We start from the raw sequence: 15,649 nt of genomic DNA, 5'->3' as shown, positions 1-15,649 counted from the left end.
CAGCCTTTATTTTTTTTTGATTTTGGGTATGAAGAAAAGCTTATGATAGAAACAATTTTTCTAAGCATTGATTACTGATGTAATTTCTAGTCAAAAACTGAGAAAGCAGTGCATAACACAAATACTCTGCTGTCAACTTTACTGAGTTGATCTTTAATATTATGCCAGAATATTGAAGGTAGGAAAGAGAGAGACATTATGCAAAATCAGTTTCCCTGTGTGTTTCTTGCCAAGCTTCTAAATAAGGGTATAAAGTACCCATCCACTTTAACTGGGAAGGGAAAGGAGTATTTTTAACTTTGAAAGAGATTACTATTTATGTAAGGGAATTGAAAAAAAGTAGACCTGCAAGCATCCCAGCATCTGCTGCTGGATGGGTGGCTTTATTCCAGTGTGAGAAGTAAAACATGGGAAAATATTTGGGGTTTTCCACAGGTTATTGGTACAGTCCTGTAAGAGTAAATTTGTGTGATTTTATTCGGGAGCATTTAAATGTTATTTTCTAAAGACATGAGTAATAGTGCGATTGATTGCAAGTAATTTTAAATTATTGACCTCTATACCACAGTTAGAATTTCAACTGTTCTTTTAACTGCTTAATTGCTTTTATAAAACCTTCCCTATAGATTTGCACCTGCCCATGGTGATACACAAATTGATACATTCATCCAACCCTGTGCGACTGTAGTTTGTTCAGGGCGCTGAGGTGGTAATGTGAAATATGTCCTGCTATGTCTCCTGGGATGTTTGTGATCTGGCACTGGTACAGCCACATTTTAGTTGATATTAAAAACCATGGGGCTCCATGTGATGAAATAAAATATGATTTGCTTCATCCTTTTCTTTGAAATGATCTAGACTAAGTGAATGTTTTCTCAGGTGCCTGTTCTGTGTTTTCTAAATTTTACAATGAATTTTTGATCCCAACCAGAAGATAAACTTTTTTGATGAACCAGTGTTTACAGTTCTGTTCTGTAATTTGTGCTTGTGAGCTTCATATGAATGTTCAAAATAAAAACATTTTAGTTGCCACCAGCCATTACTGTTAAGAGCTAATACATGCCACCACATTTTCCTGCAAGCAAAGGCAGGATACATGGGTACAAGCTTTTTGGTATACCCTTAAGGTCACTGTGAAATAGTAGATGAATTGAATTAAATGGCGAACTGCCTACTGACTTCAAATGGAGCCAGGATTTTGCCCTTTAACTGAGTCAAGCCCTAAAGGCAAGCAGATTTCATTCTTAAACAGCCCCGGTGTGGCAGTGCTTCAAAGGAAAGTTGAGCTGTTGTGAAGTTGGACCCAAACAGTGCAAAATGCAGAGGGAAGTACTGGGACCTTGAACTCTTCTTGGTGTTACAGGGGCTACAGGTAAATGGCTGCTGTCCCATTGGATGCAGTGGAACATTATTACCCTTTTGAAATGCTGTGTGCCATGTCATTTGCTATAGAAATACGTTGTCTTCATGTATTACTGATGGCAAGTAAACATTGTTCATGTAAAAATAATTAGAATGCAAAGAACAGGCGAGGCTAACCAACATGCTGTTGCTTCACACTATCCCCATGCATAGTAACACAGGTTGGATTTTTCCTCTAACTCCTCAGCAAGAGGACTTAACATTTAAAATTGTTTGGGTTTTTTTTTTTTTAATTACATATTTAATGGTAACTTTTTCTGGTATTCCTTCTGTAGCAATCTGTGGTAAATTTTCAGTAATGTGTATGATCATTTCATGTGACATCTTTTTTTTTTTTTAAAGAGAGGTATGTTAAAACAGAATGTTTATCAAACTAAGGACTGAAACACTAGCGATTTGCAGTTACAGAAATCTTGGCTTTCAAGTTAAAATTTTAATGAAAAACATTAGTTTCAGGCACGTAAGCATGCATTTAGGGCCTTCAGACTCATTTGTTTTACAAGAACAAGTGTTGTTCTTATTTGTAGTAGTTTAAGTACTGTATGTTATTATTATTATTACAGAACAAAATAAAAATTCCTCAGTGAACCTGGACATTTTCCAGGGTTGACACATTTGTCTGGACAGAGGAATTAAGTAGCCCTGTAACACTTTTTTGTTGTTGTTTCTTTCCCTCTAATTAATTAAGTGATGGTACTTCCTTTCAATTTTACTTCCTCAGCTTGTATAGAAGCATGCGGTGAATGAAAATTCTTGTACCTGTTTGCTCCCTTAAGACTAGCATAAATTTTGACATCACAAAACCTCAGAGTAGGTGGTTGATCATCTGGACAGTCTTTGTAAATATTAAACCACTACCCCTCTGTTTGAGTATTTTTTCTCCAGCCTTTATTCCTGCTGTATAATTGTCCATCATTTTATTTTAATTTGTCTGATGGATATTATGAGCTGGAGGGGGGAAGTAAAGGACATGTTATTTTTATGTCCTCTTAAATTTCTGTCTCTTTGGTGAAAGATGTCAGTGACAAATCCATTTATTCCTAAATTATAGATAAAGGCTATCTTTAATCCTAATTAAGGTTGTTCTAAAGCAGTGTTCCTGATCATGCTGTCAGTCTTGTCTTTTTAGAAAGTGTAAGTTGTCAGGGGCCTCTTCCTCTGCCACTGCTTCTCTCTACACTACTGTAGTAAAGCTGTGTTCATGGATATTTTGTATATATGTTATGATGAATGAGTATCTGAGGGATATCTCTGATAAATCTGGCCCTGTCATAGCTTTTCCTTGCTTACCTGAGGGCCATTGTTAGAAGTATTTTATTATGAGTAGTGCTGCTACAGAACCCATGCATTTGGCTGGAAGATCTTATAAGTGTGGATAAGAAAGGTAATGGTGCAGTTATTGGCTTGAACTGTGTGCAAAATAGAATGTCCATGCTCTTTATTTTCATAGCATTCCTTCTCTCTGTGTGCACGTCATTAGAGTGTCTTTCTCTTTTATCACATCCTGAGATCTGATCCAGCATTGCAATTACTAGGTACCATATAATTTCCCAGGTCTATTTAAGAAGGCATTATGCTTCTTCCACAATCTTTTCTAAAAAGCTAGTGTCCCAGGTAAATGGCATATCTTAACATGTTGTTGGGATTCATTTTTCAGGGCTTTGGGAAAAAGTTTGCTACGGGTTCTATTTCTTGGACTGTCTGCATTCTGAGTGAGATACCTTTCAGAATATTTTTTTCACATGAGTGTGTTTTTGCCTGTTTTTGTCCTTTAACTAGGACAGATAGAAAATAGATTAATATATAAACTCTTTGAAGATATGATTGCTTTCTAAAATGATTGAACCAGTTGAAAATAAGAGTAAATTCTAGGCAAATGCAATAGTCTCTTGAAAATGGCAGCATGGATTTCTATGTGTGGCATCTGAAGAGACCATAGGATTGAACTGGACTGTATTACAACACTCTTGTATGTGACAAAGGAATTTCGTTGCTGAAATTTCAGTTTGCTGTGTAATAAGTTTTTCATAGCAAACTTTTTTGTGCTTGTTTTGTATTCGTAGCTATTGAAAATGTTCTGAAGCTGCAGCTCTCCAAGAGAGCTCTTTCACTGACTGTGACTTAAAGACAGGATTTCAGATGAAGAAAATGCATATTTTAGCACAATGAGGTGCAGCATGTGCAGATAGAAAAAGGAAGAAATTAAACTTCCTTGAAAAACCTGATGAGATATCCATTTCTTTTTTGAGGCTTTAGAATTGAATGATGGAGAAGACTGAGAATATGTAAAGAACATATCTGTGCATAAGGCATTATAAAGAACATCAGTTATAGCTTCTTGTTTGTTCCAAAAATAAATTTTAAAATGGCTGCTGCAGCTAGAAGCATTTTGTCTCCTGTTGAGAAACATTTTCAAGAGGATGTAATTATTTCTCTCATTTGATGTGCCGACATCTTTGTGCATCTATGTGCAATTCTCTCTTTCATTTTCCTAACTTACCTGTTTTTCAGTATACTTTGGACCAGTTTTCCAAACCTCATACTTAGAGGTCTTTGCTATGTGCATAACTTGAACCACTCGGATGTTTGTTTTCAGTCCTCTTTTAGATGTATACATGAAATAATAAAAATGTGTTCCTCATAAATCCTACCTAACTTAAAAGGAAAGAAAGAAACCAAAATAAAACAGCAGAAACAGACAAAGAAACAAAAAACCCCACCAACCCCCAAATCAAAGTACAAGCCATTTTTAATTTTTTCACTTGCCTTGTTTTACAAAGACAGTATCTTAGGAATGTATTTGACTGAAACAATGTTGGAGGCATTTGTCCTGTTTGGTTGTACATGTGAGGTGGTCTGGTTGATGTTGCTAGAAGTTAAGAGCAACAGGAGAACTTGGGAATCGGTTTTCGAAAACACTTTTCCCACTGTTAGGATTTGACTGAGTATTAAATAGTTTCATTTTCCAACTTCTTGTCCAGACCTTAAAGTCTGTTAGTCTGAGGGGGCAGCCTAGTTGCATCCAAATCTTGATTCCTACTTGAAAATAACTTATGGAAGAGGGCAGACTAATTTTTATTAAGGAGCTGATGTCATCACTTTTATCCTCTGGAAGAGGATATAACTGATTCCATTACAGCACTTCTTTTACTCCTGCTGTAATAAGACAATGGTTCGATGAGAAATGGTTATTAGCTCAACATATGCTTTACTTTAGAAGCTGTGTTTTAATTGTTTTGTACTGATACATGGACAGCTGAAAGCTAAGACAGAAAAACATTTGTAAGCTGTCCCTAGTCCAGGCAATCAGAAAAAACAGCAATCAGTGCATGAACATCATAAAATATTGGAGAAGCAAAATGTGTCCTGTTCACTTCTGGGTAATGATGGTTGTAGTCAGGAAATGAAGAATTGTGATCCTTTCTGGTTCATTTACTTCTTTTTTAGTTAAGGAGAAATCACTAAGTTCTTGTGGGTTTGATTTGTCGTCTGTGAGACTGGGACTGTTTTCAGGTACCTATACTGAAGTAGTGTGAAGCTTAAAGGTTCTGCAATATGTGACTGTGGCAGGGGAGGTTATTACTATTCTAATTTTAGAATAGCCTAGCAAAACCAGAACTGTTTCTGTAAGCATGTATCTCCCAGAAGTTCTGTCACCTACAGGTCAAAGTAAAGTACACCAAAACCAAAAGTTACCACTTTGTATCTCTGCAGTACCAGCTATGCATTTTCTTCCATTGAAAGTTTGGAAGAAGTTGAGTATTTCTGCTGTTTTATTGAAAGTTTGGAGTTTTTCAGAATGCTCTGTTCTAACATGCAGATTTTCTAGACTCTTAGGAGCTACATTTTCTTCTTCACATTCTTGACCACCTGTGATTTTAAAGAGTGAAAGGCAGAGTGGTTTTCTTAAACTTTTACTCTCATGGGCGTTCATCTTTTTGTTTTCCTTGAACTTTTGTTTGGTTTTGCAATCATATAAACAGCTAATTATTATTCTAAGTCTACTGGTCTATCCACCATAGAAGTGTGTATTTGTGGGATTGCCTTTGGATGCAAGAATTGCCATTGAACCTTGGGTTGTGCATGCCAAATCTTTGTGTGGGCAAGACTTACATCCTCTGTTATATCTCAGTCTTGAGATAAATTTGCAGTTTGGGAATGGCATTACCTGTCCATGTAGCCTCCTTTTGCAGGGGAGGGGTGATGTTGCTTGGGCCAGTTAGTGATGACAAGTCTCCAGACAAGCTGTCTTCTCCATCACAATAGCATTTGAATTAGCTTCACTCTTTGCATCAGCTTACCAGCCATGTGCTTTAGAAATCACTACAAGACTTGCACTTGAGCTTCTTTGCCAATCTTTGTGTGTTCCAGAACAGGAAGATTGGCCATAGCTGATCTAACGTGTCTCAGTTATCTAATTTCCTATCAGAGCGACTGTTAACTTGTGTAAAAATTCATCAAAAGCTTGATGCCTTAATCTGGGTTATTTAGAACAACTGTCCTTCAGTGTTCTTAAAATATAAATTCTCTACAAAAAAAAAGAACACCCAATAAGAATTTATTTTCTCATATTTAAAAATTCTGGATTATTTTAGTGTAACTTATAACTTGCTGAAACTGACACGCATTGAAAAATCCTGTCTAATATATGATTGATCCATCTGCTACCTCATCTCTTAACTCCCAGTGCTGCAAAGCACAGATAAAACTGCAGCTGGACTTCTGCCCTTTATTAATGTAAAGAGACATCAGCCAGTGATTTCAAGGGAGCCTTGATTCTGGAAGTCCTGAGTCATCTGCAAGTGGTGAGAGGCAGACATAAGTGCTGCAAAATCAGAGGTGATTTTAGTTACCCTCTTTCTCAGTGATTTACCAGCCTAGAGTTCTAAATGTTTGTACAAATAGAGAACTCTATTCCCCTTACTTAAAAATGTTATTAAAACTGAGCCAGTAGTTGCTTTTTGGACAAAAAGTTTTTATAATTAGAATTCATAGTGATACCTGATTTTAAAATTGTTTTTCAGAGTTTCTGAAGTATTAGGTCTTAATTTTTCAAGTACTTAATTTTTAAGTTTATTCTTATGTTTTGCCAAACTTGCCTAAAACTTCTAAGTTTTAGATTAATTATAAAATGAAATATTTTTCAAGGGAAATAGAGGTCAGTTTTTAAAATGAATGATGCTGTGATCTGTGATCAGATTACAGATTTGCAATTAATATATTCATATATGCAATAGTTACAAGCTCTGATTTGGTAAGTATCCTGTAAACTTTGTAAGTTGGTAATAGTAATGCTATTATTATTTACAGATTTTACATTAGGGTATGCCTAGCATAAGGTTTTTTATTAAAAAAAAATAATAAAGCCTAAAAACCCATTTTTTCTAAATTAGTTGCACTACAAAATTATGTATTGTTTTGCACATTTGCAAATACTGTGGGGTTTTTTAATGTTTTAAAGAAGCCCACTGAAGCAATTTCCAGATCCTGAATATAAGTAAGGACTATGTTGTAAGGGCACAAATTGCAGTTTCTGTTAGGGATGCTGGTAAAATAAGTGTTCTTTGGCTTGTGTTTTTTCCCCTCTACCTGCTGAGGTCTTACTTATTCAAATAAAAATGTGTCTATTGCAAGAGTACTAAATTGCTTTTTTCATGTATGGGGTAGTACATGTAGTGTTCTTGTTCATGCCATTCTACTGGCTCATTTTGATTCCTCACTTTTTTTATTATGCAAATTGCATTAGCAGTAACAATCATATACTGTCAATGGTGATGGTGGTTCTGAAATGTTGCTTGGTTTTGAGAACGACAGAAATGTTTGTATTCTTATTCACTTGTTAAAATTGTCATTGAGAGCATTTTTGTGCTGACACATTAGCACAACTAATTTAATATTGAGACCTGTCAACTTTTCAACCTCCTATGTGCAAACACTTTGTTAGTGCTATATATGTAATATGAAAAGTGCTAAATACATGTTTTAATGCAAATTTTGCTAAGCTTAGTGCAGAACACATTTCTGAAAAGTCACAAGCTTACTATATCATAGTGATTTTTTTGCCAATTGCTTACTGATTATTTTTCTTTAAATATACCTTGCTGTTACATGTAATGAGTGGTGCTGAAATTGCTTTCATTTATCAAAGATGTGAATGACACAATGGATGCTTATGTACTCTGCCTGTCAAATCCATAACTGCAGCTAACTGGGCTAACTTCTGTTTTTCCACGTTTCCTGGTTTTCTGTCAGCTTTCAGTCTTCCACGGGTCATTCAGCAAACATTACTCTGAGTGACTTTTTTGAGTTGCCATATGTCAATCACACTTATTTTCTCTGCTTTTTGGTAAGCAGAGAAAATAAGCTTCCTTTATTTGGTTTTGGCTGTCTTCTGCAGGGCAGTGTTTTGCATTCTGTTTTATTCCTAGCTCATTTTTGCTTTTAGCTGGGCTATGGAAGAGCTTGAGAGTCAAGGGGGAAGGAGTTTCTGATCAAAGTAAAGGAGGAGCCAAATAGAAGAGAAAGAGATAGCAGCAGGATTTGCAAAAGTTCTTTAAGCATATTCAATTTGAGCTGATCCACTTAAAAAAAGGTGGAGAGCTGGGTGGGAGGTTAAGCAAAGTTGAATTACCTTAAAGCTTTTTTTCAGCAAGCATTTTCAGGAGGTAGTGTCACCTTAAATAAAAACTTTTTTTTCCTCTTCTTAATTGTATCTTGACTATTTCTCAATAGTCACTAATTCTGTGGGGTGTGAGACTAAAAAACTACTGAATGTCATTTTTTGGCATCTACATTTTTTCCTAATGAGGGAACAGATGTGTCATTGTATTAAATATATTCTCAGTGCATTGCTGGTATGAGTAACCTGATGTAACAGTTACTAAGTGTGCATACTAAATTTGAGGAAGCCAGTGAGAACAAGAAGATTCTTATATGAGACATCTAGGGTACAATAAAATATTCATCAGCTATACTAATCTTCCTTTATAGAAAATACCCTTAATTTAAATTTTTTGTTGTAGTTTTTAATAATATTTCAAGTACCACATTCCTCATTAGAGATGAAGGAGAGGAGCCCCAACATGTCTTCAGTAGAGCTGGAAGAAGCATGTGTATTTATGTAGGCTCTTGCCAAGCACCTCACATCCTCTGGGGACTGGCTTTGCTGGAGTAGGGCTGGTGGGAGCTATACCCAGGAACTGCTGTTCCTCACCCACCTGCTGCATCGTCACTGACTTAAGGCTAAACAAAGCCCACAGGTGACCACACTCACCTGGGCTTTGTGACTTCTATCTTCTTTCTCTGTTAGTGCAATCTTTCTTTTTTTTTTCCTTCTCTTATTCTTTAGCAATTTTCAGGAAAATCTTCAGCTAAATTCAGCCATGTGATCTATAAAGCTCCACGCCTGATGGTCCTTGCTTTATCTTTCTGTAGTGTTGCAGGATATACGTATATTTGTGAACCTTTAAGAGCCCCAAAATACACGTCTTGATTGAAAATGAAATGCAAGGCTTTCCACCTGTAGTAATTGGGATTTTTGCCTTTGCTATTTATTGGCAAAAATGTCCCTCTGAAATCTCCAGGAATGATGTAGTTGATTATAATTGAAATTTGTATTGCTGCTCCTTAGTCACATAACAATAAGCATTGGAGAAAACTTGTACCTGCTCTGGAAAGGGGAAGATGTTTTTGGGTATACATAATTTTCTGCTAACTTGTTCATGTCACAGAAGCTAATTTAGAAGTAAGATATGTCAGTGGTGGGACTGAATTTGTGTAACAAGTTTAGCAGTATTACTGTTTCTGTTAGGACACAAGCACAAGTAAATATAAGATGAATTCCAGCAATTTGCAACTGACTCAAAGCATTTACATGATAAACTGGTGCAATTTTGTTTTCTTACTTTTTAAAAATGTTGGAGCTGAAAGACTTGGTTTTGTTTCTTATCATTTTCCTTGAAAATCTAAATCCACTTCTTTCTCCTGGGATATTTCAGTAATAATAATAGGCTGTTAAACAGAATGTGGATTTTTGAAACAAGAAATGAATCAGAGTTAAGTACATAGCATAACAATGTATCCTATAACAATATAACATTTGGAGAAACCACAAATAATCATCAAAAGAAATTCAAAAGAAGTCAGATCCTTTTATCAAACATCAGATGGATAAGCTTGTTTTCTTAGACACTAACTGGAAGGGATTTTCCAGAGGATGTTAGAGATGAAAACCCGAATCCTGAACTTTCCAACTTTTCCACCTGATGTGTAAGGTATATTTTTAATTTTTTTCTAATTCTGGACATGAAAAGGTGCTTCTCCTTAGACTATTTCTGTTACTTTAGTCCTGCTGTACTTAAGGGTTTGTCATTAATGCATTTTACTTTTGTGGTTTAAGAAGCATTTGAAATTAAGCTGATGGTGTATAGGTTACAGCACTAGTAATGTTTTTCCTTTTTTTTTTTTAATTTTGAAACACATTGCCATGGGTTGAATCTCTGTAAAATAATATATTTTTGGACTTTGCTTAGGATGTGTTGTCCCACCTAATTTCTCTTTCAGTAAAAGTAATTCGGTTTGCACAGTTATGCCCTCTTTAAAGAAATAAATAGTATTTTTCAAGAGGCATGTTGACTGGTTGCACATGCCAATATTAAAATTCATGGATACAGAAGTTAATAGTAGGTACCAACAAAATAATGTTTTATGAAGTGTTAGAAGTCTTTCAGGACTCAATCTGACAGAAAAAAAAAAAAAAGATTAAATTGTGTTTACTTAATTGAAGGCTGACTTTTGGATTCAAAGGACAAGTGAGGTATAACTTGATCAAAACCCAAAATAGTTTGTCTGGCACACAGCTCAGTCTTATTTAAACTGAATATTGATCTTGTTATAGTACTGTAATGCTGAGCCTGGGTCAACAACCTGCAGGTTGCTGCCCAGACTTGAGAACTCATCCCCTCCCCACTGCTTTCTAACCAGCATCATTAGGTCATGTCTGCACTGCATTTGTAGGCTCTGCAGGATACAAATAATTCCTGCTTGACTGTGTTGGAAGGTGCCTTGCTTGGCTCTTGGGCGTTTTAAAGTAATAATGAGGCACAGGCTGATTATGTTGATATCTACGAATATTTGTAAATGAGAAACAATTATTTCAGAATTGCTGTGTGTTGCAGTAGAATTTTAAGCTGTTGGAATTTGTCTTTCAGATACATAAGCAATCATACCATCCTTTGTGAAATTATAATTTTATAGGGAACCAGGAAAAGGCTACCAAATGCATTTTAATTATGTGTACTATTTTTAGTGTTGTGTGGAGGTTTAGTATTGCGGGGATTTTTTGGAGTTGCCAAAGGTAAGGAGCTTGGAGTTGTAATTTACCTGCAAGTAAAACTGCCCATTCTAGTCTAGCACTGGTGATATAGTGTTCAGGCCAAGTTAGTGTGCTGATCCTCCATCCATGCTCATGCACATTGGCTAAGTACAGCCCCCAGGCTTCGTGTGAGCACCGGCTCTTTGACGTGATAAATTTGCCAAGCTGATGACAAATGTATTTTTACAGTGTCTGTACTGGTACACTGCTAGAAATAACTGAGCTGAGAGGCTATTGAAAATACTACCTTCCTTTTGTGTGCATCAACAGGTTTCTGAAACTGCAAAAGGGATTTCAGTTACAGTTGAGGGAGCACCATCTCAAGGAACAGATGGGTTTTTAGTAATGTTAATTATTTCCAGTGGGTGTTTGTAACTTTTGAAACTGAGTGAAACAAGAATCCTTGTTCTCTGCTACGTACCATATGGCAAGAAAAGATAGCTAAAGTATTGGGACATACACAACTATCATGTGCATAATAGACAGGTGTTCTTAAACACTATTCTTCAGGAGTAAACATTTTGTGCCATGATTGATGAAATCATATGCAATGAAGTTATATTGATTGTTAGGGTTTTTAGTATGGGTTTACAGAATGGTTGTTTTGAAACATGATATTTTTTTCTGGTAATTTTAACAAGTTTGCCACGGACTAATTTGAGCAGTAATTGTGACCACAGATCTAAATAGCTGCCCTTGATTTTCTTCCATGTTCATGAATGTAAATTATATTTGGGATACTCTATAAAAATATTAGATAAATGTAATGTTTGGATTTCATTTACTGATTGATAGTTCTTTACTGTAGTGGTTTCAATTAATCAAGTAATTTTCTGCGTCTTCTTCCATGGCTCACTTGGTAACTCCTTAGAAAACAAATACTGAAATATGGTTACAGTTCCTGACAGTTCTTAGGACAGATTAATTTCTATAGTCCTCCACACAAAAAGCTCAAACCAAACAAATGTTTATGTTCTTGCTAATACTATTTGTGAAACAAGGTGGCTTTGTTTTCTGGAGAATGATGATAAACAAAAGTTTGCAGTTTTGCACTGGACATCCCTCAGTTTGTGGCAAGCCCTAAGCCCTTTACTTCTGTTGGTATTAGTTTCCATAAATTGGGAGTATCAGTCCTTTTGGAAATCATAATATAAAATTAAGTCTTCTACTTCAGATCTACTATTACACTGAATATTTTAATGGCAGCCATTTCTGAGTATCCTTTTAGTAAAACTTTATATTTGGCCAGTAATTTCAATATGATGTTTGAATGTCACACCAAAGGATGTGCTCCTACTTGTTAGACATAGCTGTGATAGCACCTTGTGTGCTTGGCTCTGAGCTTAAAGGCTGCACTGAACAGTTTTAGCAGGGACACCCTCATTCTTTGGGGTGTATTCAGAGTCAGTGCTATTATGAAAGTGTTTTATTTAGAAGGATTTGCAGGTGATCAGCTGATGCAATGATCAGTGGCATGTGGAGGGGCTGTCAGACTGTGCAGCATCAAGTTCTGCATTACTTCATTTTGAAAGCAGCCTGGCATTTTAGACTTGTGCTTTACTTGTGCAGTTTTTATTCTGATGCACTTAATGCAACAGTTCATCATTCCTGTCTTTGCAAACCTGCTGTAGGGAGTGAGGTGCGAGGTATATGTGTGCTTCTAGTGTCTGACTCATTTGATACCATCCCAGTACATATAAATAGTGCACAGAAGTGTATAGCATCATCTAACCTCTGATATTTGAGAAGATCACTGAAACTGTTGGAAGAGTGGAAAACACACTGTACTTTAAACCTTTCTGAAGTGTAATCTTTGGGCAGTAGGAAGTCTTGGCAGTGGTATTGAGATAATAAAGTTTTTAACTACTTTTAGAAACTAAATGTGTAACACTTCTCTGTGCCTTGTTTTAGTGTAAAGAGGGGTGTAAAAATTCCTTCATTATAGCCAAAGAAAGCCCTGATGGTCAGGAGCTGCATCTTGGGAGGCAGGTTTGCCATCTGGAAGGTTTTCCTGGCTTTTACAACTTAACGTCATTCACTTGCTAAATGGATCTTACTTCAGTGAGATACTGGTAGCTTAGGGATTGTTTTATGCTTATCCGCTTCTGTCACATCTGCCTGTTCACTTTATCTGTGCCTTCTTCACATATGAGCTGTCATGTCCATTCCAAGTCACATGACTCTTATGTGTTGGACCAATAAAGAATAACTTGTGACTGTTGTGTTTTGTTTTTTTTTAATGATGACTGTCACACAGAAAGTTAAGATGCAAGTAATCTTTGAGACCTGAGAACTTTTTGTCTTCTTGGCAAGAGAAAGAGATAGTTAAGTACTATAGTTTTTTTTTCCAAGATATGTGTTTTGTATTTCATGAATTTTACAGAAACTATTGGAATAACAAACTCAGGTCTTTAGATAAATACCAATGGTGCATTTGAAAATGAGGTTTAGTGAGCACTGGCACTTCTTCCATTAGCAGAGATATTTTAGGATGCTTAGCTTTTGATTGTGACAGATCCTTTCCCTGATTTTCGGGGAATATAGTAGACTGAATTCCTATCTTGATTCACTTTCTGCAGGCTGGAAATAAAGCTTCTGCTGAATCAAGTCTCTTCCAAAGAGCTCCTTAGAAAGGTTAGATCAGATTAATGGATTTCCTTCTTTGCTACATCCTATGCTATAAGGCATTGTGGAGGCAGTGACTGTTTTGAATCATGTTGTTCCTATTGAAAGAATCATCATCCTCGTCTTAAGGAATTAATCTGAAATTTGGGGAAGCAACAGTCTCTACACTTCCCTTTGCCACAGACTCTATAATCAGAGCAGTTGTCTAGAACAAGATGTTTTTTCCGAGGTGACGAAGAACTGCTGCATTTAATAGAATTTGTTAATGTAACTTGTGAAATTATATCATAATCAACTTGCAAGTACTTTAGATTCAGTAGCCTTCCCTAAAAGCAGAAGGAAATTGTCTTTTGCATGTTTTTTCTCCTTACGACTTCCTGCATCACAATGAAAAAAAAAATTTAAATTAGAATCTTTATCTTCCAGTGAACCTCAGTGATGTATTTAGTGAAAAACGTAGCCTGGTATTTGGCAGCTGTACTTGGCAAAGAAGAGAAGATGCGGGTGTTGTTTCTGAACATTTAATTTTGGTTCTTGTGCTGTGTTATATAAATGCGTCTCTTGCATGAGTGTGCATGTGAGCTGGAAGCCTCTAGCTCTAGTGTATTATGTGGCTGATGCCAGGAGGAGGAGGAAATATATTCCTCATTAGGAGAAGCTGCATCTTCAGTAAGTCAGAATAAGGAAACATAAGACTTCTTTTAAGGGTATGGTTTTTTTGTTTGTCTCTTTACTCAAAAAAAGAAGCTATTATGTTGCAGTAGCAACACAGTAAGTCGAAACTGATGTTTGATCTGCCAAGTGTACAAGCAAGCTTTGTGGTTATGAGACCAAGGATGTGTGTAAATGCCAGTACTTGTGCATGTACATGGTGTTTTGCATGCAAAATTAATATAGGAAGAGGCATATTGGCAAAATACAAGCTTTGTGTTTGTAAGTAACTTTATTACATATCACATCATGAAAATGCATCCCATTACCATCACCTGAAATAGGGAGCTATGAAATGCATTGCCTGAAGTTTTATGACTGCCTCAGTTATTAACCACTGCTTAATGAACTACCAGTGTTTGTAGATTGGGATTGATGCTATTGGCATGTTAAATTTAACCGTGAAATCTTTAAAAGATCTGAATGGCTTAGAACATAAAACAAAGTAATGGATGAAGTGTTTGGTGCCTTGGCTTGGATCCAGCTTGATGTCCTAAATGAATGCATCGTGAAACCACAACAGATCAACCCAGATTTACATGAGTGATGTAGAAGAGCCCTGAAGCTAAGCCAACATAGTGATTGAATTAGCTTCTGCATTTAGAGAGGCTTCTCCCTCCAGGTCAGACTTCTAAGCACTGATGGGCTTGTGTGGGGAGCTCGCAGTTACAGACTAAAGTATGCTTACATTTGGGAGGAAAAGAAGTCTTAGAGTTTGAGAACTTTTAACTTTGACAAGTGTGACTGATTTTTGTTTTAGGGGGGAAAGGGGGAAACACTGTGAACATTTCCATTAGTGGTGCTTTGGTCAAGGACCTGCCAATCTTCCCAGAAATATCTGTTCAAAATTTGAAACATTTTGTTGCCATGGGGTTGATAAGTACCTTATGCATTGCCCACCTTCATACGGTGTGTGGCTTTTTCTTTTAGTAAATAATAACTCTACTGTAGTGTGATGCTAATAAATGGGACTATTTTGCAAATGTCTGTGTGTATTGGTGCAAAAGTACAGCATTTGTGATCTCTTCTCTACTTTATTTTTAATAAACTGATTTTGTAGATAGGTCAGATTAAAGACAAGACATGGTGGATGACCAGAAGCATTACTCTTTTTGAGTAATCATTTTTAATAAAGTTTTGTTTTTACAAGATGTAGGGAAGTAGTTATTAAAGAGCAATACCAGGATGTGAAGTGTGTCTTTATTTTAGAGATTTGTATCATGGCAAAGATGTTTCAAAGAGATATTGGGGACATTTTAAAAAATATATTCTACCATTCATATTTTTAACTGGTACCCTCATATAAGATATTGTTAAGTTCCAGCAGCTATTTTATTGATGTTAGTGCTATATGCAGTTCCTGTTTATGTATACTTTGATATTACCAAACATCTCTATTTTTGTTTCTCAGCATGATGTATCACAGACTTTGCTCAAAGCAACTCTGGACAGTGTGGTTGAAGAGTGTGTCAGCTTTGTAGGTGTTGATATTAACATCTGCTCAGAAATACTATTAAG

At 36.1% G+C, this 15,649-nt stretch overlaps 1 protein-coding gene across 1 annotated transcript in view; it reads left to right on the top strand.

Annotated features, from left to right (window-relative positions):
- The window catches only part of SRBD1 (S1 RNA binding domain 1), a 124,531-nt gene that overhangs the window by 90,654 nt on the left and 18,228 nt on the right, over positions 1-15,649 (top strand). The window contains exon 20 of the mRNA XM_041477222.1: positions 15,543-15,649. Coding sequence (XP_041333156.1) covers positions 15,543-15,649 — 107 coding nt within the window. The remainder of the gene's footprint in view (positions 1-15,542) is intronic.

The sequence above is a fragment of the Pyrgilauda ruficollis genome, unplaced genomic scaffold, assembly GCF_017590135.1.
Source record: "Pyrgilauda ruficollis isolate IOZ18807 unplaced genomic scaffold, ASM1759013v1 scaffold4, whole genome shotgun sequence".
In the NCBI taxonomy this organism is placed as follows: Eukaryota; Metazoa; Chordata; class Aves; order Passeriformes; family Passeridae; genus Pyrgilauda; species Pyrgilauda ruficollis.
Note: the sequence above shows the minus strand (reverse complement) of the source record. Positions and strands in the feature narration are given on the sequence as shown.